The 25152-nt window shown below is 41.4% G+C and overlaps 1 protein-coding gene across 1 annotated transcript in view; it reads left to right on the top strand.

Moving 5' to 3' along the window:
- The window catches only part of si:dkey-16j16.4 (uncharacterized), a 66586-nt gene that overhangs the window by 20899 nt on the left and 20535 nt on the right, over window positions 1–25152 (top strand). The window contains exons 2-3 of the mRNA XM_029674931.2: window positions 4846–4927; window positions 5087–5595. Of these exons, the coding sequence (XP_029530791.1) occupies window positions 4846–4927; window positions 5087–5595 (591 nt within the window). The remainder of the gene's footprint in view (window positions 1–4845; window positions 4928–5086; window positions 5596–25152) is intronic.

The following is a 25152-nucleotide window of genomic DNA, read 5'->3' on the forward strand; positions in this document are numbered from 1 at the left end:
AACGCCGCAGCCAGTCTGGTGTTCAACCTTCCCAAGTTCTCTCACGTCACCCCGCTCCTCCGCTCTCTCCACTGGCTTCCAGTTGAAGCTCGCATCCGCTACAAGACCATGGTGCTTGCCTACGGAGCTGTGAGGGGAACGGCACCTCAGTACCTCCAGGCTCTGATCAGGCCCTACACCCAAACAAGGGCACTGCGTTCATCCACCTCTGGCCTGCTCGCCTCCCTACCACTGAGGAAGTACAGTTCCTGCTCAGCCCAGTCAAAACTGTTCGCTGCTCTGGCCCCCCAATGGTGGAACAAACTCCCTCACGACGCCAGGACAGCGGAGTCAATCACCACCTTCCGGAGACACCTGAAACCCCACCTCTTTCAGGAATACCTAGGATAGGATAAAGTAATCCTTCTCACCCCCCTTAAAAGATTTAGATGCACTATTGTAAAGTGGCTGCTCCACTGGATGTCATAAGGTGAATGCACCAATTTGTAAGTCGCTCTGGATAAGAGCGTCTGCTAAATGACTTAAATGTAAAATGTAAATGTAAATGAAACTGGCTCTCATGAGGACGCCACAGGAAAGGAAGACCCAGTGTTACCTCTGCAGAGGATCATTAGAGTTACCAGCCTCGGAAATTGTGGCCCAAATAAATGCTTCACAGAGTTAAAGTACAGACACATCTCAACATCAACTGTTCAGAGGAGACTGCGTGAATCAGGCCTTTATGGTCCAATAGCTTCAAAGAAACCACTACTAAAGGACATCGATAAGAAGAAGACACTTGCTTGGCCCAAGAAACACGAGCAATGGACATTAGGCCTGTGGAAATCTGTCCTTTGGTCTGATGATTCCAAATTGGAGATTTTTGGTTTCAACCACTGTGTCTTTGTCAACAGATGATCTCCGCATGTGTGGTTCCCACCGTGAAGCATGGAGGTGTGATGGTGTGGGTCTGCTTTTCTGGTGATACTGTCTGGGATTTATTTAAAATTCAAGGCACACTTAACCAGCATGGCTACCACAGCATTCTTCCGCGATACACCCTCCCAGCTGGTTTGCACTCAGTGGGACTATCATTTGTTTTTCATCAGGACAATGACCCAACACACCTCCAGGCTGCTAATTGACCAAGAGTGATGGAGTGCTGCATCAGATGATCTGGCCTCCACAATCACCCGACCTCAACCCAATTGAGATGGTTTGGGATGAGTTGGACCGCAGAGTGAAGGAAAAGCAGCCAACAAGTGTTCATCATATGTGGTAACTCCGTGAAGACTTTTGAAAAGCATTCCATGTGAAGCTGGTTGAGAGAATGTCAAGAGTATGCAATGCTGTCATCACTTCTACCATGTAAAAATAGTAAAAATAAAGAAAAACCCTTGAACGAGTTGGTGTCTCCAAACTTTTGACTGGTACTGTTTATAAATTAAATCAAATTCCCTAGTACATACACCAAAACCTTTCAAATGTTCAAATCAAAAGGGTATTACACAGAAAAACGTGGACAGTCAGTTGCATCACAAATTCAGAACCGCTGGACAGCAACATAATAAACTAAAGCACTGATCATTGGGAATGAGATCAGAATGACTGCTAAGACTTGATCCATAAATTAAATAATAGGTATCCTTGCCTACAAAACTTAAACAATCCATATGTTCCAGTCAATAGGCCTGATTAACCTGCCACCAATAACGCACCCACATCCTGAGTCTCTGGTGCCGACACATTTGGAAATCATAAGATGGTTTAGTATTTTGTTTAAAAGCTCTGACAATGGACTCTGTCGCAGCCAGCCGTGACCGTTAGACCCATGAGGCGTCGCACAATTGGCCCAGCGTTGTCCGGGTTAGGGGAGGGTTTGACCTAGCGACTCCTGTGGTGGGCCGGGCGCAATGCATGCTGACACAGTCTCCAGTGTACAGTGTTTCCTCCAACACATTGGTGTGGCTGGCTTCTGGGGCGGGCATTGCGGGCATTGTGTCAAGAAGCAGTGCGACTTGGCTGGGTTGTGTTTCGGAGGACGCACGGTTCTCGACCTTCGCCTCTAGCGAGTTCGAATGGGAGTCGCAGCGATGAGACAAGACTGTAACTACCAATTGGATACCATGAAAAGGGGGTAAAAAATAAATAAATGCAAAAAAGCTCTGACGAGAACAATAAACATTTTTCAATGAGAAAACAGAAATCCAATTAGGGTAAAAACATTTTTTTAAAGACTTATGTTTTAAAGATGTAGCTTATGATGCAATACTCTTGATCATTCTAAGGAGAACAAAAACTACTTACCCTACATTTGAACGGCACCGCAGAAGCTTCGCTATTCGGCATCTTCCCAATTAAGTAGCCTAGTTTTGTAGTTTGGCTACTTAAAGAGAATTAGGGCCTATCACTCGCAACCCACCTTTTCCAATGCGTTATGGAAAAGTGTGCATCGAATTCTACTAGATGAAGAGACAATATAAGTATAACATCCTGCCATTTAAACCATACTTGATTATTGAAAATACACATAATATTAATTAAACATAATATTTTCGCATACGGAGAATGCGTAATGCGCGATTGTGTTGTTTCCAACTATTCGTTGATTTCACTAGCCCATCCCCATTTCAGGTGTTGTCTAAGCTGAAATTAGTGTGACACCCGGGCAATTTAAGTATACTACATTTTCGAATTGTTGCATACTATTAAACAAAACATTTTCGGCCTACTATTTAAGATGCAAGTATGGGTATTCGGATACGGCCAACGTTCCCTAAACTGTTACACACTGTTCCCTCAACTGTTGCACGAACCCAAACCATAAAAGTAGTTAACAAGAAACTCTGTCATACTCAGACAAGCATCAACAGTTCACTGTGCACTGCACATAACATTGATGTCCTTTACAAGAGTACCTTCTGATACTACATGCTCAACACAGGTATCATGGGTCATGGTTTGAGAGAAAAACATCTATTCAAATCCATACAGTCACCGTAGTCATGAAAACCCCATTTTAAATTAAACGTTTTCATGGTCCAGTTATTTGAACCCTGTTGTGGTTTGAGTTGCTCAGATAAAACAAATGCCCCGTTTATCCAGTGTGGGGAGGAAGTATGTAACATAGATAGGGAGACTAAGTTGGACTGCAAAGAGATAAGTAGCCTACCCCAGTCGTACACACACTGAAGCATTTTGTTGCTTGACAGTATGCGTGGTGCTTGTATCCCTTTTAAGTGCAATTTAAATGCGTGTGTGCATGTGTGTTTGTGGACTATTGTGTTTGTGCCCTCTCTTTCACCTGCTGTCCTTATAAGCGATTAATACCAGCTTCCCTGAACTGCCCTGGGGGCAGAGCGAGGCCAAATAGTTAAGTCAACATGCAACGTCACTGTTATGTTGGCTCATCCTCTTGCCTCTGACAATAGTGTCTGACTTGCTCCAAGACTGACACACCCTTTACCTTTAACCTGGACTTGAGCCCTTAACCCTTTGCTTGAGGTAGAAGTTGCCCTTAAAATTTACCTAGGATCAGATTACCCTACCCCCGATCCTAAATGGGAAGAGAATAATTACTATCAGCCTCCCACACAAGACAATGTGGTGCTAGTGGGTGATGTCATGGAGATAGAAAGGGCAATGGCAGTGAAGTTGGTGTGCTCTCTACTGTGGCTGTCCATGTAAAGAATTGATCGAGAACTATGCTGCTATATACTGTATACTGCTTCAAATGATAATAAAAGGCCATATTAATTATTATAACCGTATTTGCACCATTTGTACTTTGCTAAGGTAGTAGTGGAAATAGTTTGAATGATGGTGTGAACATTTGTAAAGATATTTGATCAGGATTAGGCTAAAGATATTTCATAGCTAGATACAGTATAGCCTGTATTTTGATGCTGATAGGGAAGTAAGAGTACTATGTAGTGTACAGTGTACCAGTCGCAAACATTCAGCAGTGTTCAATATTCAACGTTGTGTCCTACAATGTCATAGTAAACTCTGAATGCACCCCAGTTGTTTATAGTAGAAGTGTACGCTGCCTGCTGAAGTAGGACTTGAGGCCCTGGTTCCTTTCTCTTGCACTCTCTTTCTCCTTTGCTCTGTTTGAAGTGCTTCAGTAGGAAGGGGAGACATTGTGTGAGTGCATGTGTGTGTGAGCACAGATGGCAGCTGCTCTGCCTCAGTGTGGTAACTACTGTTTGTGTGGCGCATTACTTAACTCTTCGTGCTGCAGTCTGCTGGGTGTCTACTGTTGTTGTCGTAGACCCCTCAAAAGGGAACTGCTCTTAAAGGGGCAATCTGGGACTTGGAAATTGCCAAGAGCTGACAAGAGTTTACACTGAACTGAAGAGGCTAGATTGACCAGACCTAGATTTAAGCTTTTTGTAAATGTCATCCCTCTTCCAAATTCCAATTTGAGAGTAAGGAATTTTCCAGGACATAAAGCCATTTGGCCGAGTTTGGGTGTTAGCATGATGTGCACGTTATGTGCGAAACAGAGTTGCCCTAATCTCGACCTTTTGCACAATTTCTCCAACACAATGTTTATTTGAGTCTTTAGATAAAAGGATGTTAGTTGAGAATCAGTGGGCCACCCTGTTGCTTAGTGATGCTGTTGCACTAGCTGTAGAGATGTGAGGTAAGTGGAATGGTGATTTGTTAAAGATGTTGCTTCATAGTTGCAATGATATGAACCTGGGTATTTTGTCTAATGAATACGCTACTTGTCGACCTAACCTAGCAAAGCCCCAGAGTGTCTTGTACTGATGCTAACTGTATGCTATCTCATGTAAGAAGTTGAGGGACAAGCCATATGTTGCCCAATTAAATAGTTATCCTTTAACCCTTCCCTTCTAGATTTCCTACCATGGCAGTGGGGAGGGAGCGGAGAGCGACGATTCCGAGGGGGAGAACCAGGAGCTTGCACAGATTGACAGAGGTATGTGGCCCGCCTGCTCAAACCAACCCAAGTCTTCTATGGTCTTCATTTTTACATGGATGTGTAAACTTGTGTAAACTACACAGAATAGAAATACACAAGCTTGTCGCTATCTCTGCCTCTTCACCTTTGACATGTGCTCTTGGTCACCCCCCTCAGAGAGGCGGCGGAACTGCGGCCTCACCCCTCTGGCCACCAGCCAGCAGCACAATCAGGGTCCCCTATCTCCGGCACGCCTGCATCACCTACGCCTCCTTCTAGACCCGACTCTGGACCGTCACTCGTCTGAAGAAGAGCTGGAGCGAATCAGCCACGGCGTTGGAGACGGCAGGAAGTGGACGCTGCACCATCGCCACGGTGACCACCCCAGCAGTGCCTCCAGCGACGAGGAGGTGTGGGACCTGTGTGGCTGTGGCCCAGTTGCAGCATCCTTGGAGCATGGGACTTGCCTGGCCGCTTCCACCAGCCCGGTGCTCTTTAGCTCAAGCCCACCTCGCAGCCTCAAGCCACCGCCTCCAATTAAGCTCCAGTTCCAGGGGGTGCAGCCTGCTGCCAAGCCTATCATCTTGACCCACTTCGACCAGTCGGCGGCTCCCTATAGGAAACACAGGTACAGCTACGGGGGAGAGCTGGGGAGGCCAAGTCTGGACCTGGAGAAAATGCAACAGGTTAGTGCCATTAAGTTGCGTCTACTGTTCTTGAATAGTGACCATTAGCATTGTTCATCCTCCAATCAGCATACCATGTTGTGGTTTGGGTAGCATCTCACAAGTATTTGGCAATCATAGAATCACATAGCTGGGTCATTCTAGAGTGCCTTTTGGGAAGTGTAATTTTGTCCAAAATTACTATTTATTTCACCAAATGATTATATTCTGACATGTTCAGAAATGAAAATAAATAAAAAGTGACACGGTTTATCATAACAGGGATGATGACATCTTAAATCAGCCATTAATGTTACTCCCCTTGTGACAGGGGGAATGTAAGCTTGTGTGCAATTGAATGTAAGCTTGACAGCACTATTTTATCTTAAAACATTTCTAGCCTATCTGTCTATGGGTAACAGCCAGGGTTTTCCACCACAAATCTCAAGAAAATGACCAAAAAGAATAGAACCAGCTCACCTACTTTTACACTATGATTTGAGTATTAGATGTTCAATGTTTCTTTCAAATGTATTTTTACCATATTAGTTTTACGATATTAAAACATGTTCAGTTCATGTTACAGGGTTGACATTAAACCTAAGGGGCAAATATAAATGAATCACCAATTACATTATATAAGTAAAAATATTCAGTATTTACTTTCCCAAAGCAACAAAAATAACTAGGGCTTTACAAATTGTGAAAACGGGGAAAATCTTGGGGTTAAGTAGGTTAAAATGATGTGGGACATTCCAAAATGAGGATTTTCAGAGAAAACAAATAATGTATTTGATTTAAAAGCACTGTCAAGGCAGCAGCTACTCTTCCTGGGCTCCAGCAAAATTAAGACAGTTTTACAATTATGCTGTTTGATTATCTTTATATGCTAGTTTTCAATGCTAATTTGTCCCTAGGTCTCTAGAAATGAGCAATGCTAGCTATAGCTCTTTTTGACTACCCATATGTAAGGAATGAAAGCTATTTTGGATTGCCGTCTGCTCCCTGTAGCCTACATTCAATCTTATAGAACAAACTGGAAATTATCATATTTGGATGGATAAACCCTTTAAGCATCACCAAATGTTTTAAACAGTTAGGAGGAATTATTTATTTATGTTGGCAGATAATGCCATATTCCAACTCTTGTTTGGGTGTGGACAGAGCTCTGAAGTGCGACCAATTTGGTCACATATGCAATACAATATTTAGCTGTGCGACCAGGAGTTTTATTTTGGGAGCACTGCGTGACTATGAAAAAATCTCCCAGATAATAATTGTCATAATGAAAAGGCTTTGCTGTGCTGTTGTTTCCTAGTGCCCTACAGAAACAAGCGAGTGAGGATTCGTTAGCTTCATGGATGCACTATTTCTATAGCGAAAACGACTTGCTTGTAGCTCAACCAGGTCTAAAGATCTGACCATATTACCGGTGCAACATTTGTATCTTCCCAAAGCGGATCACCGGGACCACATTTTACATTCCTGAACCGTTTCATGGGCCATTCTAAAACGAATCAGTGTGTTTTCCTCTTTGGCTAGCAAGCAACCTAACAACCTGGTTACTTTACCAGTATATTCAAACCTTTGGGGGAACAGAAAGATAGGAAAATGTTCATAGCAACGGAGATCAATGATCATAGCAATGAATGAATGACTGATCGATTGCATGTCGTCATCACAAACAAACTTGACGTTTTTAAAGAGACAGTGCAACGCATCTCAGTGCAACGCATTTCAGTGCAACGCATCTCAATATGAAAATAGTGCTTTTACACAATGTAGTCATTTACAACATTAACAATATCTACACTGTATTTCTAATCAATTTGATGTTATTTTAATGGACAAAAAAAGTGCTTTTCTTTCAAAAACAAGGACTTCTAAGTGACCCCAAATTTTTTAACGGTAGTCTATATTGCTCAGATTGTATGAAGTACACTGTGGAACTAGGCCATACTGTAGGGTAGCCTTGTACCACCTGCCAGTTAGACTATAATTCATTACATTGAGCTTGGGATTAGTTTAAGGGGCACAATAGCATTCCCCTTGTGCGCACACACACGACACACACACACACACTCACTCAAAGGCTGGGCGCTTGCCACAGCCTTGGTGGTCCGGAGAGATGGAGAGGGTGGCACGGACGGCAGATGTCTGCCCTCGTTTCTCACAAAAGCCAGTGAGTGAGGCAAAGATGGAGGGGTGGAGGCAGAAGGAGTGAATGAAATAAACGGAAAATGCAGACTAATGAGTCACAGAGAAGCTGGTCCAGTGATGGTTAAAATCCAATAGCCACATTGGCCCAGGCTAGGATATTGGAAGTGTGTGTATGCGCCTGTGTGTAGAGTAGGGTTTGAGAGTTCCATATATCCATGGGTGTTTTTGGAAAAAGGGAACAGATGAGAGACAGTGGGCAGCAGTGAGAAGGACTTGGGTGTGTGCATATTTGTGTGTGTGTGTGTGTGTCCGCATCTTTGTGTGTGTGTGTGTGTTTTTGCATTTTTATGTGTGTATGTGAGCTCAGACAAGTGGAATGGGAGGTATTGGAGGGAATACAATAGAGCTGCCAGACAATACTCTCCCATTAACCCTTTAGCTTGGCAACTCCAAGTCTGTGTCCCTGGCCAAAAGTCGTGCACTTTAGGCCTGGGAATAGGGTGCCATTTGGGATGCAGAGTTAGTCTCCAAATTAGCCATCTGAACAACTTTCTAGACTTCTTACCTCCTCCCTATCAAACGTTCTCAACCCGTTTTCTCTCTCATGTCACAACAGTCTAAAAGGTTATTTCCTGCCTCTCAACCTTTCTCTTTGTTTTCTTTCACATGAACAACTCTTTTTACAGTGGAACACACACTTAAATTAAACAGTTCTCATCATGCTTGGATAACCGTTGTTAACAGGCTGCATATAGCTGTAATAGGCACATTTTCGACTAACCTTTACATCGTGAAACTTTCTTTGTTCTCAACTTGGAAGACAGTGGTGTCTTCTAAACTTCCATCGCTAGTTGCAGGTAGAACGTAACATAAAAAATAAAACAATCTTTGCACCATTTTTGCTACATTAAATAATCCGAAAATGTATCCACCTGCAACTAGCTATATACATTTAGAAATAAGCCAAACACCTAAACAATTACTAGTAGTAGCACCTTTGGAAGGAAAAACAAGTTCAAAGAGTTTATTTATTTATTTATTTATTTCACCTTTATTTTACCAGGTAGTGAAGTTGAGAACAAGTTCTCATTTACAACTGCGACCTGGCCAAGATTAAGCAAAGCAGTGCGACAGAAACAACAACAGACACATGGGATAAACAAACGTACAGTCAATAACGCAATTGACATGGTGTGCAAATTAGAGGTCAACCGATTATTCGGAATGGCCGATTAATTAGGGCCGATTTTTTTTCTCCACCTTTATTTAATCTTTATTTAACTAGGCAAGTCAGTTAAGAACACATTCCTATTTTCAATGACGGCCTAGGAACGGTGGGTTAACTGCCTCGTTCAGGGGCAGAAAGACAGATTTTCACATTGTCAGCTCAGCAATCTTGCAACCATTCAGTTAACTAGTCCAACACAATAACGACCTGCCTCTCTCTCGTTGCACTCCACAAGGAGACTGCCTGTTACGCAAATGCCGTAAGCCAAGGTAAGTTGCTACCTAGCATTAATGGTTGATGATATTACTAAATATTGTCTAGCGTGTCCTGTGTTGCATATAATCTGACTGAGCATACAAGTATCTAAGTATCTGACTGAGCGGTGGTAGGCAGAAGCAGGCGAGTAAACATTCATTCAAACAGCACTTTCGTGCGTTTTGCCAGCAGCTCTTTGTTGTGCGTCAAGCATTGCGCTGTTTATGACTTCAAACCTATCAACTCCCGAGATGAGGCTGGTGTGACCGAAGTGAAATGGCTGGCTAGTTAGCGCACGCTAATAGCGTTTCAAACTTCAAACTTCTCTGAGCCTTGGGGTGGTTGTTTCCCTTGCTCTACATGGGTAACACTTTGATGTGGTGGCTGTTGTCGATGTGTTGCTGGTTCGAGCCCAGGGAGGAACGAGGAGAGGGACGGAAGCTATACTGTTACACTGGGAATACTAAAGTGCCTATAAGAACATCCAATAGTCAAAGGTGAATGAAATACAAATGATAGAGGGAAATAGTCCTATAATAACTACAACCTAAAACTTCTTACCTGGGAATATTGAAGACTCATGTTAAAAGGAACCACCAGCTTTCATATGTTCTCATGTTCTGAGCAAGGAACTGAAATGTTAGCTTTCTTACATAGCACATATTGCACTTTTACATTCTTCTGCAACACTTTGTTTTTGCATTATTTAAACCAAATTGAACATGTTTCATTATTTACTTGAGGCTAAATTGATTTTATTGATGTATTATATTAAGTTAAAATAAGTGTTAATTCGGTATTGTTGTAATTGTCATTATTACAAATGCATTATTTATTTTTTAAATCGGCTGATTAATCGGTAGCAGCTTTTTTGGTCCTCCAATAATCGGTATTGGTATCGGCGTTGAAAAATCATAATCGGTCGACCTCTGGTGCAAATGTAGTAAGATTAGGGAGGTAAAGGCAATAAATAGGCCATAGTGGTGAAATAATTACAATTTTGCATTATAACTGGAGTGATAGATGTGAAGATGATGATGTGCAAGTAGAGATACTGGGGTGCAAAAGAGCAAAAATAATTAAGAATATGGGGATGAGGAAGTTGAGTGGGCTATTTATAGATGGGCTGCTCTGACAGCTAAAACTTGAAATTAATGAGGGAGATATGGAAGTCTCCAGCTGCAGTGATTTTTGTTCCAGTCATTTGCAGCAGAGAACTGGAAGGAAAGGTGGCCAAAGAGGGAGTTGGCTTTGACCAGTGAAATATACCTGCTTGAGCGCGTAGGTGTTGCTATGGTGACCAGTGACCTGAGAATTTTTTTAATATTTTTTTTATTTAACTAGACAAGTCAGTTAAGAGCAAATTCTTATTTTCAATGACGACCTAGGAACAGTGGGTTAACTGCCTTGTTCAGGGGCAGAACAACAGTTTTTTTTTACTTTGTCAGCTCGGGGATTCAATCTTGCAAACTTTCGGTTACTAGTTCACCACTAGGCTACCTGCCGCTATGCACATGCTACGGGTGGGTGCTGCTATGGTGACCAGTGAGTTGAGATAAGGCGGGGATTTACCTAGCAAAACTTATAGATGACCTGGAGCCAGTGGGTTTGGCGACAAATTTGAAGCGAGGGCCAGCCAGCCAACGAGAGCATACAAGTCGCAGTGGTGGGTAGTATATGGGGCTTTGGTGTCAAAGACTACATCCAATTTGCTGAGTAGAGTGTTGGAGGCTATTTTGTAAATGACATCGCCGAAGTCAAGAATCGGTAGGATAGTCAGTTTTACGAGGGTATGTTTAGCCGCATGAGTGAAGGAGGCTTTGTTGTGAAATAGATAGCCGATTCTAGATTTAATTTTGGATTGGAGATGCTTAATGTGAGTCTGGAAGGATAGTTTACAGTCTAACCAGACACCTAGGTATTTGTAGTTGTCCACATATTCTAAGTCAGAACGTCCAGATTAGAGGTCGACCGATTATGATTTTTTTAAACACTGATACCGATTATAAGCCGATGCCGATTAAATCGGCCGATTTTTATATATATATTTATTTGTAATAATGACAATTACAACAATACTGAATGAACACTTTTATTTTAACTTAATATAACACATAAATAAAATCTATTAGTCTCAAATAAATAATTAAACATGCTCAATTTGGTTTAAATAATGCAAAAACACCATGTTGGAGAAGAAAGTAAAAGTGCAATATGTGCCATGTAAAACAGCTTAGGTTTAAGTTCCTTGCTCAGAATAAAATCAAATGTATTTATATAGCCCTTCTTTCATCAGCTGATATCTCAAAGTGCTGTACATAAACCCAGCCTAAAACCCCAAACAGCAAGCAATGCAGGTTTATGAAATATGAAAGCTGGTGGTTCAATATTCCCAGTTCTTCAATATTCCCAGTTAAGACGTTTTAGGTTGTAGTTATTATAGTAATTACGACGCGTCGACTATTTCTCTCTATACCATTTGTATTTCATATACCTTTGACTATTGGATGTTCTAATAGGCACTTTAGTATTGCCAGCCTAATCTCAGGAGTTGATAGGCTTGAAGTCAGAAACAGCGCTGTGCTTCAAGCATTGCTAAGAGCTGCTGGCAAACGCAGTAAAGTTTGAATGAATGCTTACGAGCCCTTTGCTGCCTACCACCGCTCAGTCAGACTGCTCTATCAAATATCAAATCAGAGACTTAATTATAATATAATAAACACAGAAATACGAGCCTTTGGTCATTAAATATGGTCAAATTCGGAAACTATAATTTCGAAAACAAAACATTTATTCTTTCAGTGAAATACAGAACAGTTCTGTATTTTATCTAACGGGTGGCAACCCTAAGTCTAAATATTGCTGTTACATTGCACAACCTTCAATGTTATTTCGTAAAATTCTGGCAAATTAGTTTACAACGAGCCAGGCGGACCAAACTGTTGCATATACCCTGACTCTGCGTGCAATGAACGCAAGAGAAGTGACACAATTTCCCTAGTTAATATTGCCTGCAGACATGAATTTCTTTTAACTAAATATGCAGGTTTAAAAAAACATACTTCTGTGTATTGATTTTAAGAAAGGCATTGATGTTTATGGTTAGGTATATTCGTGCAAGGATTGTGCTTTTGTTAAATCATCACCCGTTTGGCCAAGTAGGCTGTGATTCGATGATAAATTAACAGGCACCACATTGATTATATGCAACGCAGGGCAAGCTAGTTAACTTCTTGCGTCGAGCCATCCCGGATCCGGTATCGTGACTACAGCCTCAAGCTCATTACCATAACGCAACGTTAACTATTCATGAAAATCGCAAATTAAATTAAATTAATCTATTTGCTCTCAAGTTTAGCCTTTTGTTAACAACACTGTCATCTCAGATTTTCAAAATATGCCTCTCAACCATTGCAAAACAAGCATTTGTGTAACAGTATTGATGGCTAACGTAGCATTTAGCGTAGCATTAGCATTCAGCATGCAACATTTTCCACAAAAACCATAAAAGCATTCAAATAAAATCATTTACCTTTGAAGAACTTCAGATGTTTTCAATGAGGAGACTCTCAGATAGCAAATGTTCAGTTTTTCCTGAAAGATTATTTGTTTAGGACAAATTGCTCCGTTTTCTGCGTCACGTTTAGCTATGAAAAAAAACCTGTATCCAGGATTGTGTAAATCTATCAGCAAGCTCATTAGCATAACACAACGTTAACTATTCATGAAAATCGCAAATGAAATGAAATTAATCTATTTGCTCTCAAGCTTATTAGCCTTTTGTTAACAACACTGTCATCATCAAATATGCTTCTCAACCATTGCAAAACAAGCATTTGTGTAACAGTAATGATGGCTAACGTACCATTTAGCATTAGCATTCAGCATGCAACATTTTCCACAAAAACCATAAAAGCATTCAAATAAAATCATTTACATTTGAAGAACTTCAGATGTTTTCAATGAGGAGACTCTTTTAGATAGCAAATGTTCCGTTTTTACAAAAAATATTATTTGTGTCGACTAATCGCTCCGTTTTGTTCATTGCGTTTGGGTAAGGAAAAAAATAAATAATAAGTCATTAAAACGCTAACTTTTTTCCAAATTAACTCCATAATATCGACAGAAACATGGCAAACCGATGTTTCGAATCAATCCTCAAGGTGTTTTTCACATATCTATCGACGATAAAATCCATCGTGGCATTTTACTTGGAACGCGCATGGACCTACAGATTACGCACACAGGACACCGGGCGGGACACCAGGTAAATGTAGTCTCTTATGGTCAATCTTCCAATGATATGCCTACAAACACGTCACAATGCTGCAGACACCTCGGGGAATAGACAGAAAGCACGGGCTCATTCCTGGCGCATTCACAGCCATATAAGGAGACATTGGAACACAGCGCCTTCAGAATCTGGGGCATTTCCTGTATGAAACTTCATCTTGGTTTCGCCTGTTGCATTAGTTCTGGGGCACTCACAGATAATATCTTTGCAGTTTTGGAGACGTCAGAGTTGTGTCTTTCCAAGGCTGTTAATTCCATGCATAGTCGAGCATCTTTTCGTGACAAAATATTGCGCTTAAAACGGGCACGTCTTTTTATCCAATAATGACACAGCGCCCCCATAGGTTCAACAGGTTAACCTAGATATCATCAACCATGTGTAGTTAACTAGTGATTGTGTGAAGATTGATGTTTTTTTATAAGATAAGTTTAATGCTAGCTAGCAACTTACCTTGGCCCCTTGCTGCACTCATGTAACCGGTGGTCAGCCTGCCACGCAGTTTCCTTGTTTAATGCTATGTAATCGACCATAATGGCGTCCAAAAATGCTGATTGCCGATTGTTATGAAAACTTGAAATCGGCCATGCGGTCGACCTCTAGTCCAGATTAGTGATGCTAGTCGGGCGGGCGGGTATCGATCGGTTGAAGAGCATGCATTTAGTTTTACTAGCATTTAAGAGCAGTTGGAGGCCATGGAAGGAGTGTTGTATGGCATTGAAGCTTGTCTGGAGGTTTGTTAACACAGTGTCCAAAGAAGGGCCAGATGTATACAGAATGGTGTCGTCTGCGTAGATGTGGATCAGAGAATCACCAGCAGCAAGGGCGACATCATTGATATATACAGAGAAAAGAGTCGGTCCGAGAATTGAACCCTGTGGCACCCCCATAGAGACTGCCAGAGGTCCGGACAACAGGCCCTCCGATTTGACACACTGAACTCTATCTGAGAAGTAGTTGGTGAACCAGGCGAGGCAGTCATTTGAGAAACCAAGGCTGTTGAGTGTGCCGATAAGAATGAGGTGATTGACAGAGTCGAAAGCCTTGGCCAGGTTGATGAAGACAGCTGCACAGTATTGTATTTTATCGATGGCAGTTATGATATCGTTTAGGACCTTGAGCGTGGCTGAGGTGCACCCATGACCAGCTCGGAAACCAGATTGCATAGCGGAGAAGGTACGGTGGGATTCGAAATGGTCGGCGATCTGTTTGTTAATAAGGCTTTCAAAGACTTTAGAGAGGCAGGGCAGGATAGATATAGGTCTGTAACAGTTTGGGTCTAGAGTGTCTCCCCTTTGAAGAGGGGGATGACCACGGCACCTTACCAATCGTTAGGGATCTCAGACGATACGAAAGAGAGGTTGAACAGGCTAGGGATAGGGTTTGCAACAATTGCACCAGATAGTTTTAGAAAGAGAGGGCCCAGCTGATTTGTAGGGGTCCAGATTTTGCAGCTCTTTCAGAACATCAGCTATCTGGATTTGGGTGAAGGAGAAGCGGGGGCGCTTGGGCAAGTTGCTGCGGGGGTGCAGAGCTTTTTGCCGGGGTAGGGTTGCCAGGTGGAAAGCATGACCAGCCATAGAAAAATGCTTATTGAAATTCTCGATTATCATAGATTTATCGGTGGTGATAGTGTTTCCTAGCCTCAGTGCAGTGGGCAGCTGGGAGGAAGTGCTCTTATTCTCCATGGACTTTACAGTGTCCCAAAACTTTTGGGAATTTGTGCTACAGGATGCAAATTTATGTTTGAAAAAGCTAGCCTTTGCTGTCCTAACGGACTGTGTATATTGGTTCCTAACTGCCCTGAAAAGTTGCATATCAGGGAGGCTATTTGACGCTAACACAGGATGTTTTTGTGCTGGAGTCTGGATTGAACCAAGGGCTATATCTGTTCTTAGTAATAAAAAAAATGAATGCGGCATGCTTATTTGAGATGGTTAGGAAAGCACTTTTAAAGAATAACCAGGCATCCTCTACTGACGGGATGAGGTCAGTATCCTTCTAGGATACCCGGGCCAGGTCGATTAGAAAGGCCTGCTCGCTGAAGGGTTTTAGGGACCATTTGACAGTGATGAGGGGTGGTCGTTTGACCGCGGACCCATTACGAACGCAGGCAATGAGGCAGTGATCGCTGAGATCCTGTTTGAAGACAGCAGGGGTGTATTTAGAGGGCAGGTTGGTCAGGATGATATCTATGAGGGTGCCCGTGTATACGGATTTAGGGTTGCAACTGGTAGGTTCCTTGATCATTTGTGTGAGATTGAGGGCATCTAGCTTAGATTGTAGGACGGCCGGGGCGTTAAGCATATCCCAGTTTAGGTCACCTAACAGTACGAACTCTGAAGATAAATGGGGGGAAATCAATTCACATTTGGTGTCCAGGGCACAGCTGGGGGCTGAGGGGGGTCTATAACAAGCGGCAACAGTGAGGGACTTGTTTCTGGAAAGGTGGATTTTTAAAAGTAGAAGCTTGAACTGTTTGGGCACAGACCTGAATAGCATGACAGAACTCTGCAGGCTATCTCTGCAGTAGATTGCAACTCCGCCCCCTTTGGCAGTTCTATCTTGGTGGAAAATGTTGTAGTTGGGGATGGAAATTTCAGAATTTTTAGTGGCCTAAGCCAGGATTCAGACACGGCTAGGACATCGGGGTTGGCAGAGTGTGCTAAAGCAGTGAATGAAACAAACTTATGGAGGAGGCTTCTGATGTTAACATGCATGAAGCCAAGGCTTTTACATTTACAGAAGTCAACAAATGAGAGCGACTGGGGGAATAGGTTTGGTACTGGGGGCTACAGGGCCTGGGTTAACCTCTACATCACCAGAGGAAGAGTAGGATAAGGGTACGGCTAAAGGCTACCAGAACTGGTCGTCTCGTGCTTTGGGAACAGAGAATAAAAGGAGCAGATTTCGGAGCGTGGTAGAATAGATTCAGGGCATAATGTACAGACAAGGGTATGGTTGGATGTTAGTACAGTCGAGGTAAACCTAGGCGTTGAGTGACGATGAGAGTTTTTTAGTCTCTGGAAGCACCAGTTAAGCCAGGTAAGGTCTCCGCATTTGTGTGGGGTGGGACAAAAGAGCCTTCTAAGGCATGTTGAGCGGGACTGAGGGCTCTACAGTGAAATAAAACAAGAACTAGCCGAGACAGCAGTAGACAAGGCATATTGACATGAAAGAGAGGCATAAAGCAATCAATCACAGGTGTTGATCGGTAGAGCTAAGACAACGACGGGTAAATGGTGATGAATGGGCAGAGCGGGTCAGTTAGGTACATACAGTACCTGAGTTCAAAGCTGGGGCCGACAGATAAAAAAAATTAGGTAGTGTTATTGAAACAGTCCAGGAGGCATCAGCTGTGTAGCCGAGTGATCATAGAGCAGCAATAGGTGAGTCAGGGAGCCGTTCGGTAGTCACTACTACGCTAGTCGAGCGGGAGACACGGCATTCAGAAAGCTAGCGGGCCGGGGCTAACAGTTGAGTCTTCGGCGACATCGCAACGGAAAAGCCTATTGAGACCACATCGGACGATTACGTCGGCAGACCAGTCGTGATGGATCGGCGGGGCTCCGTGTCGACAGTAAAGGGTCCAGGCCAATTGGCTAAGGAGGTATTGTAGCCCTAGAATTAGCTGGTATATGGGCCTAGCTCGAGGCTAGCTGGTGCTTGCTTCGGGACAGAGGTGTTTGCTAACAGTAGCCACTTGTTTGCAGCTAGCTGGCTACGAAGATCTGGTGTAATGATCCAGAGCGGCAGGAATCCCGTGATGTGGTAGAGAGAAGCAGTCCGATATGCAGGTATTGTCTGGTGTCTGAGCTAAATGTGAAGACCGCTAGCTATGGCTAACAAAGGCTAATAGCTAGTAGCTGGTTAGCTGGCTAGCTCTTGATGGAGGTTCCAGTTATAAGGAATATGACATTCATTTTGCTCACTGTTCTTGTGATCATTTTGACCCCACGGAGTGAGATCTTGCGTGGAGCCCCAGATCGAGGGAGATTATCAGTGGTTTTGTATGTCTTCCATTTCCTAATAATTGTTCCCACAGTTGATTTCTTTAAACCAAGCTCCTTACCATTTGCAGATTCAGTCTTCCCAGCCTGGTGCAGGTCTACAATTTTTTTTCTGGTGTCCTTTGACAGCTCTTTGGTCTTGGCCATAGTGGAGTTTGGAGTGTGACTGTTTGAGGTTGTGGACAGGTGTCTTTTATACTGATAACAAGTTCAAACAGGTGCTATTAATACAGGTAACGAGTGGAGGACAGAGGAGCCTCTTAAAGAAGAAGTTACAGGTCTGTGAGAGCCAGAAATCTTTCTTGTTTGTAGGTGACCAAATACTTATTTTCCACCATAATTTGCAAATAAATTCATAAAAAATTCTACAATGTGATTTTCTGGATTTATTTTTCTCATTTTGTCTGTCATAGTTGAAGTTTACCTATGATGAAAATTACAGGCCTCTCTCATCTTTTTAAGTGGGAGACCTTGCACAATTGGTGGCTGACTAAATACTTTTTTGCCCCACTGTATGTAAATTCCCGACTTCAACTGTATGTTTGAGTTTAACCATATTATTTGTTCTATTAGTTGTCCTATTTTTTCTGGGTGATTAAAATGAAATTGCAATCATCTTTCTATTGCTTGTTTTAAAAATAGCGATATTTTGGACATTTTCAAATAACCGAAAGTGAGAGGTTGTAATCTGAATAAAGGGGAAAAGGCCATTCTTGAACATGGGGTGAGACATTCTTACTAATCTGCTAGATAACCAGTTTGGATTTAAGTATAGCTTTGGTATGACTGAATACTTTAGTGAGAGGTCTAATGTTTTAATAAGTTCTGCCCTCCGAATTCATAATCATTATATAAATAGGCCCGTTTAATTTTGTCTGTCTTACCATTCCAAATAAAATGTAATATTTTTTGCTCATAAATGTTAAAACACAAGTCGCTAGGCCGTAAGCAAACTGGGATATGACTAAAGAGTTAATCATGGTGATTTTTCCGTTAAATGGTAGCAAGACCATATATTTTTTTGCTGATCATATATATCGTGGTGAGATCATTTCTTTCTTTTGGGATATGAATACTGAGTATGTCCACTTCACCGTCAGACCACTTTATTGCTAAACTACACGGTAATATAAAAGTTGTATTTTTTTGTGATCCAATATGTAATGGTTGTAATCCAGAGAGATTAGAAAAATTATCTAGATCCTTTATGAGGCTGTGGAGGGATCCAAATTGTGGATTTAAAAGAACATGAATCATTAGCGTACAATGACACCTTTGTTTTTAAGCCCTGGATTTCTAGCCCCTTGATATTATTGTTGAATCTGATTTGAATTTCAATGGGCATAATAAATAGATATGCCAATAGTGGACAACCTTGTTTTACTCCTCTGGACAGTTTAAAACTTCCTGATTAGTTGACATTATTTACTATTTTTCACCTAGACCTACTATACATAACTTTAGCCCATTGTATAAGAGATTCTCCAAAATTGAAATATTCCTGACATTTATATGTAAATTCCAGTCGTACTTTATCAAAAGCCTTTTCAAATTTAGCTATGAATACAAGGCCTGGTTTTCCAGATTTTTCATAGTGTTCTATTGTTTCCAGTACTTACATTATCTCCAAAAAAATCGTCCATGTAAAAAAACCTGTCTGATTAGGATTAATAATATCCAACAATACTTTATTAATTCTATGCGCTATGCATTTTGCAAAATAAATTGCAGCATAACACTGAAGTCTAAGGGGCCCTTCAATTTTTGTAATGGACTGGATCTTTATATTTACCACTTGGGTCCTGTTTCAATAATAATGAAATCAGACCTTCTTGTTGAGTATAATCTACCATTTTTATAGGAGTGGTTTAGCATGCTACTAACGGGCCTCTGAGTACATCAAAAAAGGTTTGGTATGCCACCCAGCCCTGGAGTTTTCCCAGACTTAAAGGCTTTAATTGCATGTTCCTCCTCTATAATTTTGCCTTCACATGAGTCTTTCTGTATAGCTGTTAATTCTACATTATTAACAGAAAAAATATCCTTACAGTTAATTACGGTCAGTGGAGATGGAAGAGACTGAAACAAAAACATATGCTTAAAGTACTTTGCTTCCTCTTTCAAAATATTTTTTGGTGAACTGTTTGGTTTCAGTCAATTATTTTTGGTAGTATTTATATTTGGAAGATTTATAAAATGCATCAAATTATTTCCCCCATATTCCTTTACACTTGCTCTTTCTTGAAATAGTTCCTCCACGTCTTTTTGTATTCTGTGCCTCTATGGTACCGTTTTTATTACTATCTATCTGTACCGTTTGTCCCTCCATTTCCTTTTTTAATATGAACTCTTTTGACCTAAATTGTATTTGTTTTAAAGATGAGTATTCAATTGCATGGCCTCTAAAGGCACATTTTGTCGCACCATGAGGTGTTTCACTTGTCTTTGTGCTTGTCTCCATCCCATGCCAGGTGTCGCCCATTATCCCCTGTGTATTTTTACCTGTGTTCTCTGTTTGTCTGTTGCCAGTTCGTCTTGTCAGGACTTACCAGCATTCTCTCCCACCTTCCGGTTTTTCTAGTTCTGTTTCCTAGTTTTTCCCGGTTTTGACCATTCTGCCTAGCCTGACCCCGTGCCTGCCTGCCGTCCTGTACCTGCCTGACTCTGACCTGATCACGATCCTCTGCCTGCCCTCGACCTGCCCTTTGCCTGCCCCGTGTTTCTAGTAAATCATCTGAGAACTGTACTATCCTTCTCCCGTGTCTGCATCTGGGTCATATCCTGAGTTGTGATACATTTAAAAGTGTCCCATACAATAAGGGGATCTTCTGTACCTATGATATGTTATAAAAAGTCTGTTATAAATTCTTCTGTCCTAGTGAAAAACAAGTTGTCATCAAATTCAATTTGATTACATTTCCAATATCCTTGCCCACGTGGAAGTTCTGTAAGAGTGATGTATAAGCCAATAATTTGATGGTGTGACACATTCTGACCCCTATCAACACTTTTTAAACGTTTGTTTATTTTGGAAAACAATTATTGTGATTCATCCTGTAATGTCCTTAACATCATTACCCCATAGCAACAGATTTGGGATACACACACAGTCACAGACACACGCACATACACTCATACACAGGGGTTGGTGACCGTTCCATCATGATAGGGCAATGAATTGATTTATTTTAAAATGTCTATCCCATTTTTTTGGGTCTTTACTTCTTATCCACTGGCTCGTGCTTATCCGAATCAATTGCTCAGATGTGGCACGGGCCATTGTCTGTCATATCCCATTCATACGAAAATGTTTCTCTGCCAACTTTAGCATGCCACCAACTTTTTGCTAAATTTTCTTTATATCAGAAAGGTATTGCTGGCAACCAACCTAATTATGGTTGTGGGAAAGTTCTGCCTTTGTCACTTCACCCATCACGCAAAGTCACGCTGCTTTGAGAAAGCGTGGGGGATCCTCTGTATAAAATCAATGTCAGATTTTTGTTTTCACTGAATCTCAGTTTGGATATTGGTTAGGTTACAATTAGGCTGGGGAAATGTTAGCTAAGTTTTTATTATTTAAAAAAATATATATATATTCAAGTTTTACAAAATGTACATCAATGTAAGTACAAAGATTTTACCATATCCAAACCACCCTCTCTCCACACAACACATCAACCCCCCCAGTCCCTTCCCTACATATCCTCCCTACCTCAGTTCACCCACCTCGATTCTCTCCCAACCACCCACCCCATATACCCAACCCATCCCACACCCTCCCTCAGTTCAGTCCTAGAAAACAAAAATTCTACAGAGATATCACAACAAATAAACAAACAAGAATACAGGAAAAAAAACAATTGTGTCACAAACAACTGAATACGGATTCAAGATACAAAAAGTGGAGCAACAAAAACAGAAATAAATAAATGATCAGTACACCTCAGACAAACTTGCTTGGACTGGATAACATTATATTGATGACTGTATCTATTATGTAATGACCACTGGGAATACCAACTGAGAAACCAACTACTTTGGGATCGGTGTCCCTTCCACGGGACTGTTGAGCGAACGTCGGCTAATGCGATTAGTATGAGGTTGTAAGTAACAAGAACATTTCCCATAGACATATCTGATATTGACAGAAAGCTTAAATTCTTGTTAATCTAACTGCACTGTCCAATTTACAGTAGCTATTACAGTGAAATAATGCCATGCTATTGTTTGAGGAAAGTGCACAATTTTGAACATAAAAAGTTATTAATAAAGAAATTAGGCATATTTGGGCAGTAATTGATACAAAGTTTTGAACAGAAATTCAATGGTTCATTGGATCAGTCTATAAAAAAAAATCACATACGCTGCTGCCATCTAGTGGCCAAAATGTATATTGCACCTGGGCAGGAATAATACATTATGGCATTTCTCTTGATTTTCAAAGATGATTGTACAAAAAAAATACAAAATAACTTTTACCAGATCTATTATGTTATATTCTCCCACATTCCTTTCACATTTCTAGACACTTCAAAGTGTTTCCTTTCAAATGGTACCAAGAATATGCATATGCTTGCTTCAGGGCCTGAGCTACAGGGAGTTAGATTTGAGTGTCATTTCAGGCGAAAATTGAAAAAAAGGGGCGGATCCTTAAGACTCATCAGAGGGGAGCCTCGGCAAGCCATTGAAGTATGATATAAATGGTTGCCATTTTCTAAGAAATGTATAATTGGAACCCCTAAGAGAATACTTAATTTCCTCAAGCTTTAGGAAGAACATTACATCGTTGAGCCATTGAGAAGTAGAGGGTGGCTGAGCAGACTTCCACTGGAAAATAATTGTCGAGCTAATTAGGATGTAAAAGCAATACTATCGGCATGTTTGGGGTCCAAGGAGAGCAAGTCTTCTGGAATACCAAAACCAGCTATGATGGGACATGGTTGCAGGTTAATTTCAAGCACCTCAGATAATATTTTAAAATAAATAGATTCCCAGTAAGTTTGTCATTTAGAGCATTAAATGAACATGTGACTAAGGTCACAAGGTGAGATATGAGATTTATCATACTCATCATTCACATTTGGATATAGTTCAGACAATCTGGATTTGGAAAAATGCACTCATGTAAAACCTTAAATCGTATGAGACCAAGACGAGCACAAGATGTAGTGGAGCGTACCCTATCAATCGTCTCATCCCACCACTCCTGTGTAAATTCAACACCCATTTCCCGTTCCAATGCAGATTTAGTTTTGTTGGTGGAGTATTTGTCCAAAGACAAAATACACAGATAGATCTGAGAAATGACTGCTTTCTGTCGGAGGTAATAGAGTCAATATGTTATCCCAGGGTGGGCAAGGCAGTGGAGCAGGGAAGCCAGAAAATTGGGAGGAGACACAATGCCTCATTTGAAGATAACCGAAAAAGTGAGATGGAGGTAAAGATTATTTAGAGGCCAGGTTGGGAAAACTAGAAGAAAATGTATTTACATATAAGTCTTGGAAGGACTTAATACCTTTCCTTGTCCAGTAAGAGAAAGCATTATCTATTAGGGAAGCGGGGAATAAGTGGTTCTTATCAATAGGACCCATAGCAGATGCAGAGAATAGAAAATGCCTTCGAAACTGGTACCAAATCTTAAGTGTGGACAGCACTACAGGCTTGCCAGTATAGCGAGAGGCGAATGCTGGGAGAGAGGAGCAGAGTAAAGCAGGAAGAGAAGCAGAAATACAAGAATGTGCCTCTAGGTGGCACCATGGGGTATCTGGAGCAATGTAACCAGAATGGCAATTTCTGAAAGTTGGCTGCCCAGTAATATACGTATACAGGGAGGAATAGAAAGATTTGAAGGTGTCATTGATCCCCGTAGGGTCAGAAATGAAGCTATAAGAGGAATCTTTAATTTAGGCAATCAGCGCTGCATTTTAATTGTTGTGCGAGCAGATGACTTACCATGTCACCATGTTCATAGTAGGTACCATGTGAATGCAATAGTAATTGTTCTGCATCTGTAGTGGACAAGAGATAGAATTCAGATTGTAAGTTCAGCGTTGCTTATATAGCTTATATAGGCATACTGGTGGTCTAAATCGAGGATGGCTTTCGAGAGTTCTTATAGTTTAGGTTTCCAAGTTTTGTTCCTCTTAGATAGGCCTTAAGTGATTTCCATAAGAGAGAATGAGAGGTTGAGCTTGTCTGATTTGAAAAAAGAAAATGATTCAATAGAAGTGGAGATAACGTTACAGAAGTCTGCATCAGACAGGAGAAGAGAGTTGAATCTCCAACAGAGGAGTGCGAGTTTGTCTTGATAGTCCTATGTCGAGGGCTAAAGGTCCATGGTCAGAAATTACAATGGGTAAATATTCAGAAGAGGTGACATTTGGAAGTAACTCATGATCAATAAAGAAATAGTCAATATGAGATAAAGAATGGTGTATATATGAAAAGAAAGGATACTCTCTTGCCTGGGGATTCTGAAATATTCAGGGATCTGTACACCCATTCTGACCCATAAAATCAGAGAAGGACTTTGACATAGCAGAAGGAGACATAGTTCTGGGGTTGTAGTGGTCTAAAGCCGGGCAAATAACACAATTCAGATCACCGCCAAATATCAAAACCCATTGGCAAATGCAACATCATCAAAAATTGGGAGCATTTTATCTTAAATATCCCATTTACTGTCTGAAATATTTTTATTTATTTTTTATTTCACCTTTATTTAACCAGGTAGGCTAGTTGAGAACAAGTTCTCATTTGCAACTGCGACCTGGACAAGATAAAGCATAGCAGTGTGAACAGACAACAGAGTTACACATGGAGTAAACAATTAACAAGTCAATAACACAGTAGAAAAAAAAGGGGGGAGTCTATATACAATGTGTGCAAAAGGCATGAGGTAGGCGAATAATTTCAATTTTGCAGATTAACACTGGAGTGATAAATGATCAGATGGTCATGTACAGGTAGAGATATTGGTGTGCAAAAGAGCAGAAAAGTAAATAAATAAAACAGTATGGGGATGAGGTAGGTGAAAATGGGTGGGCTATTTACCAATAGACTATGTACAGCTGCAGCGATCGGTTAGCTGCTCAGATAGCTGATGTTTGAAGTTGGTGAGGAGATAAAAGTCTCCAACTTCAGCGATTTTGCAATTCGTTCCAGTCACAGGCAGCAGAGTACTGGAACGAAAGGCGGCCGAATGAGGTGTTGGCTTTAGGGATGATCAATGAGATACACCTGCTGGAGCGCGTGCTACGGATGGGTGTTGCCATCGTGACCAGTGAACTGAGATAAGGCGGAGCTTTACCTAGCATGGACTTGTAGATGACCTGGAGCCAGTGGGTCTGGCGACGAATATGTAGCGAGGGCCAGCCGACTAGAGCATACAAGTCGCAGTGGTGGGTGGTATAAGGTGCTTTAGTGACAAAACGGATGGCACTGTGATAGACTGCATCCAGTTTGCTGAGTAGAGTGTTGGAAGCCATTTTGTAGATGACATCGCCAAGTCGAGGATCGGTAGGATAGTCAGTTTTACTAGGGTAAGCTTGGCGGCGTGAGTGAAGGAGGCTTTGTTGCGGAATAGAAAGCCGACTCTTGATTTGATTTTCGATTGGAGATGTTTGATATGAGTC

The sequence above is a fragment of the Oncorhynchus nerka genome, linkage group LG12 (assembly GCF_034236695.1).
Source record: "Oncorhynchus nerka isolate Pitt River linkage group LG12, Oner_Uvic_2.0, whole genome shotgun sequence".
Lineage (NCBI taxonomy): Eukaryota > Metazoa > Chordata > Actinopteri > Salmoniformes > Salmonidae > Oncorhynchus > Oncorhynchus nerka.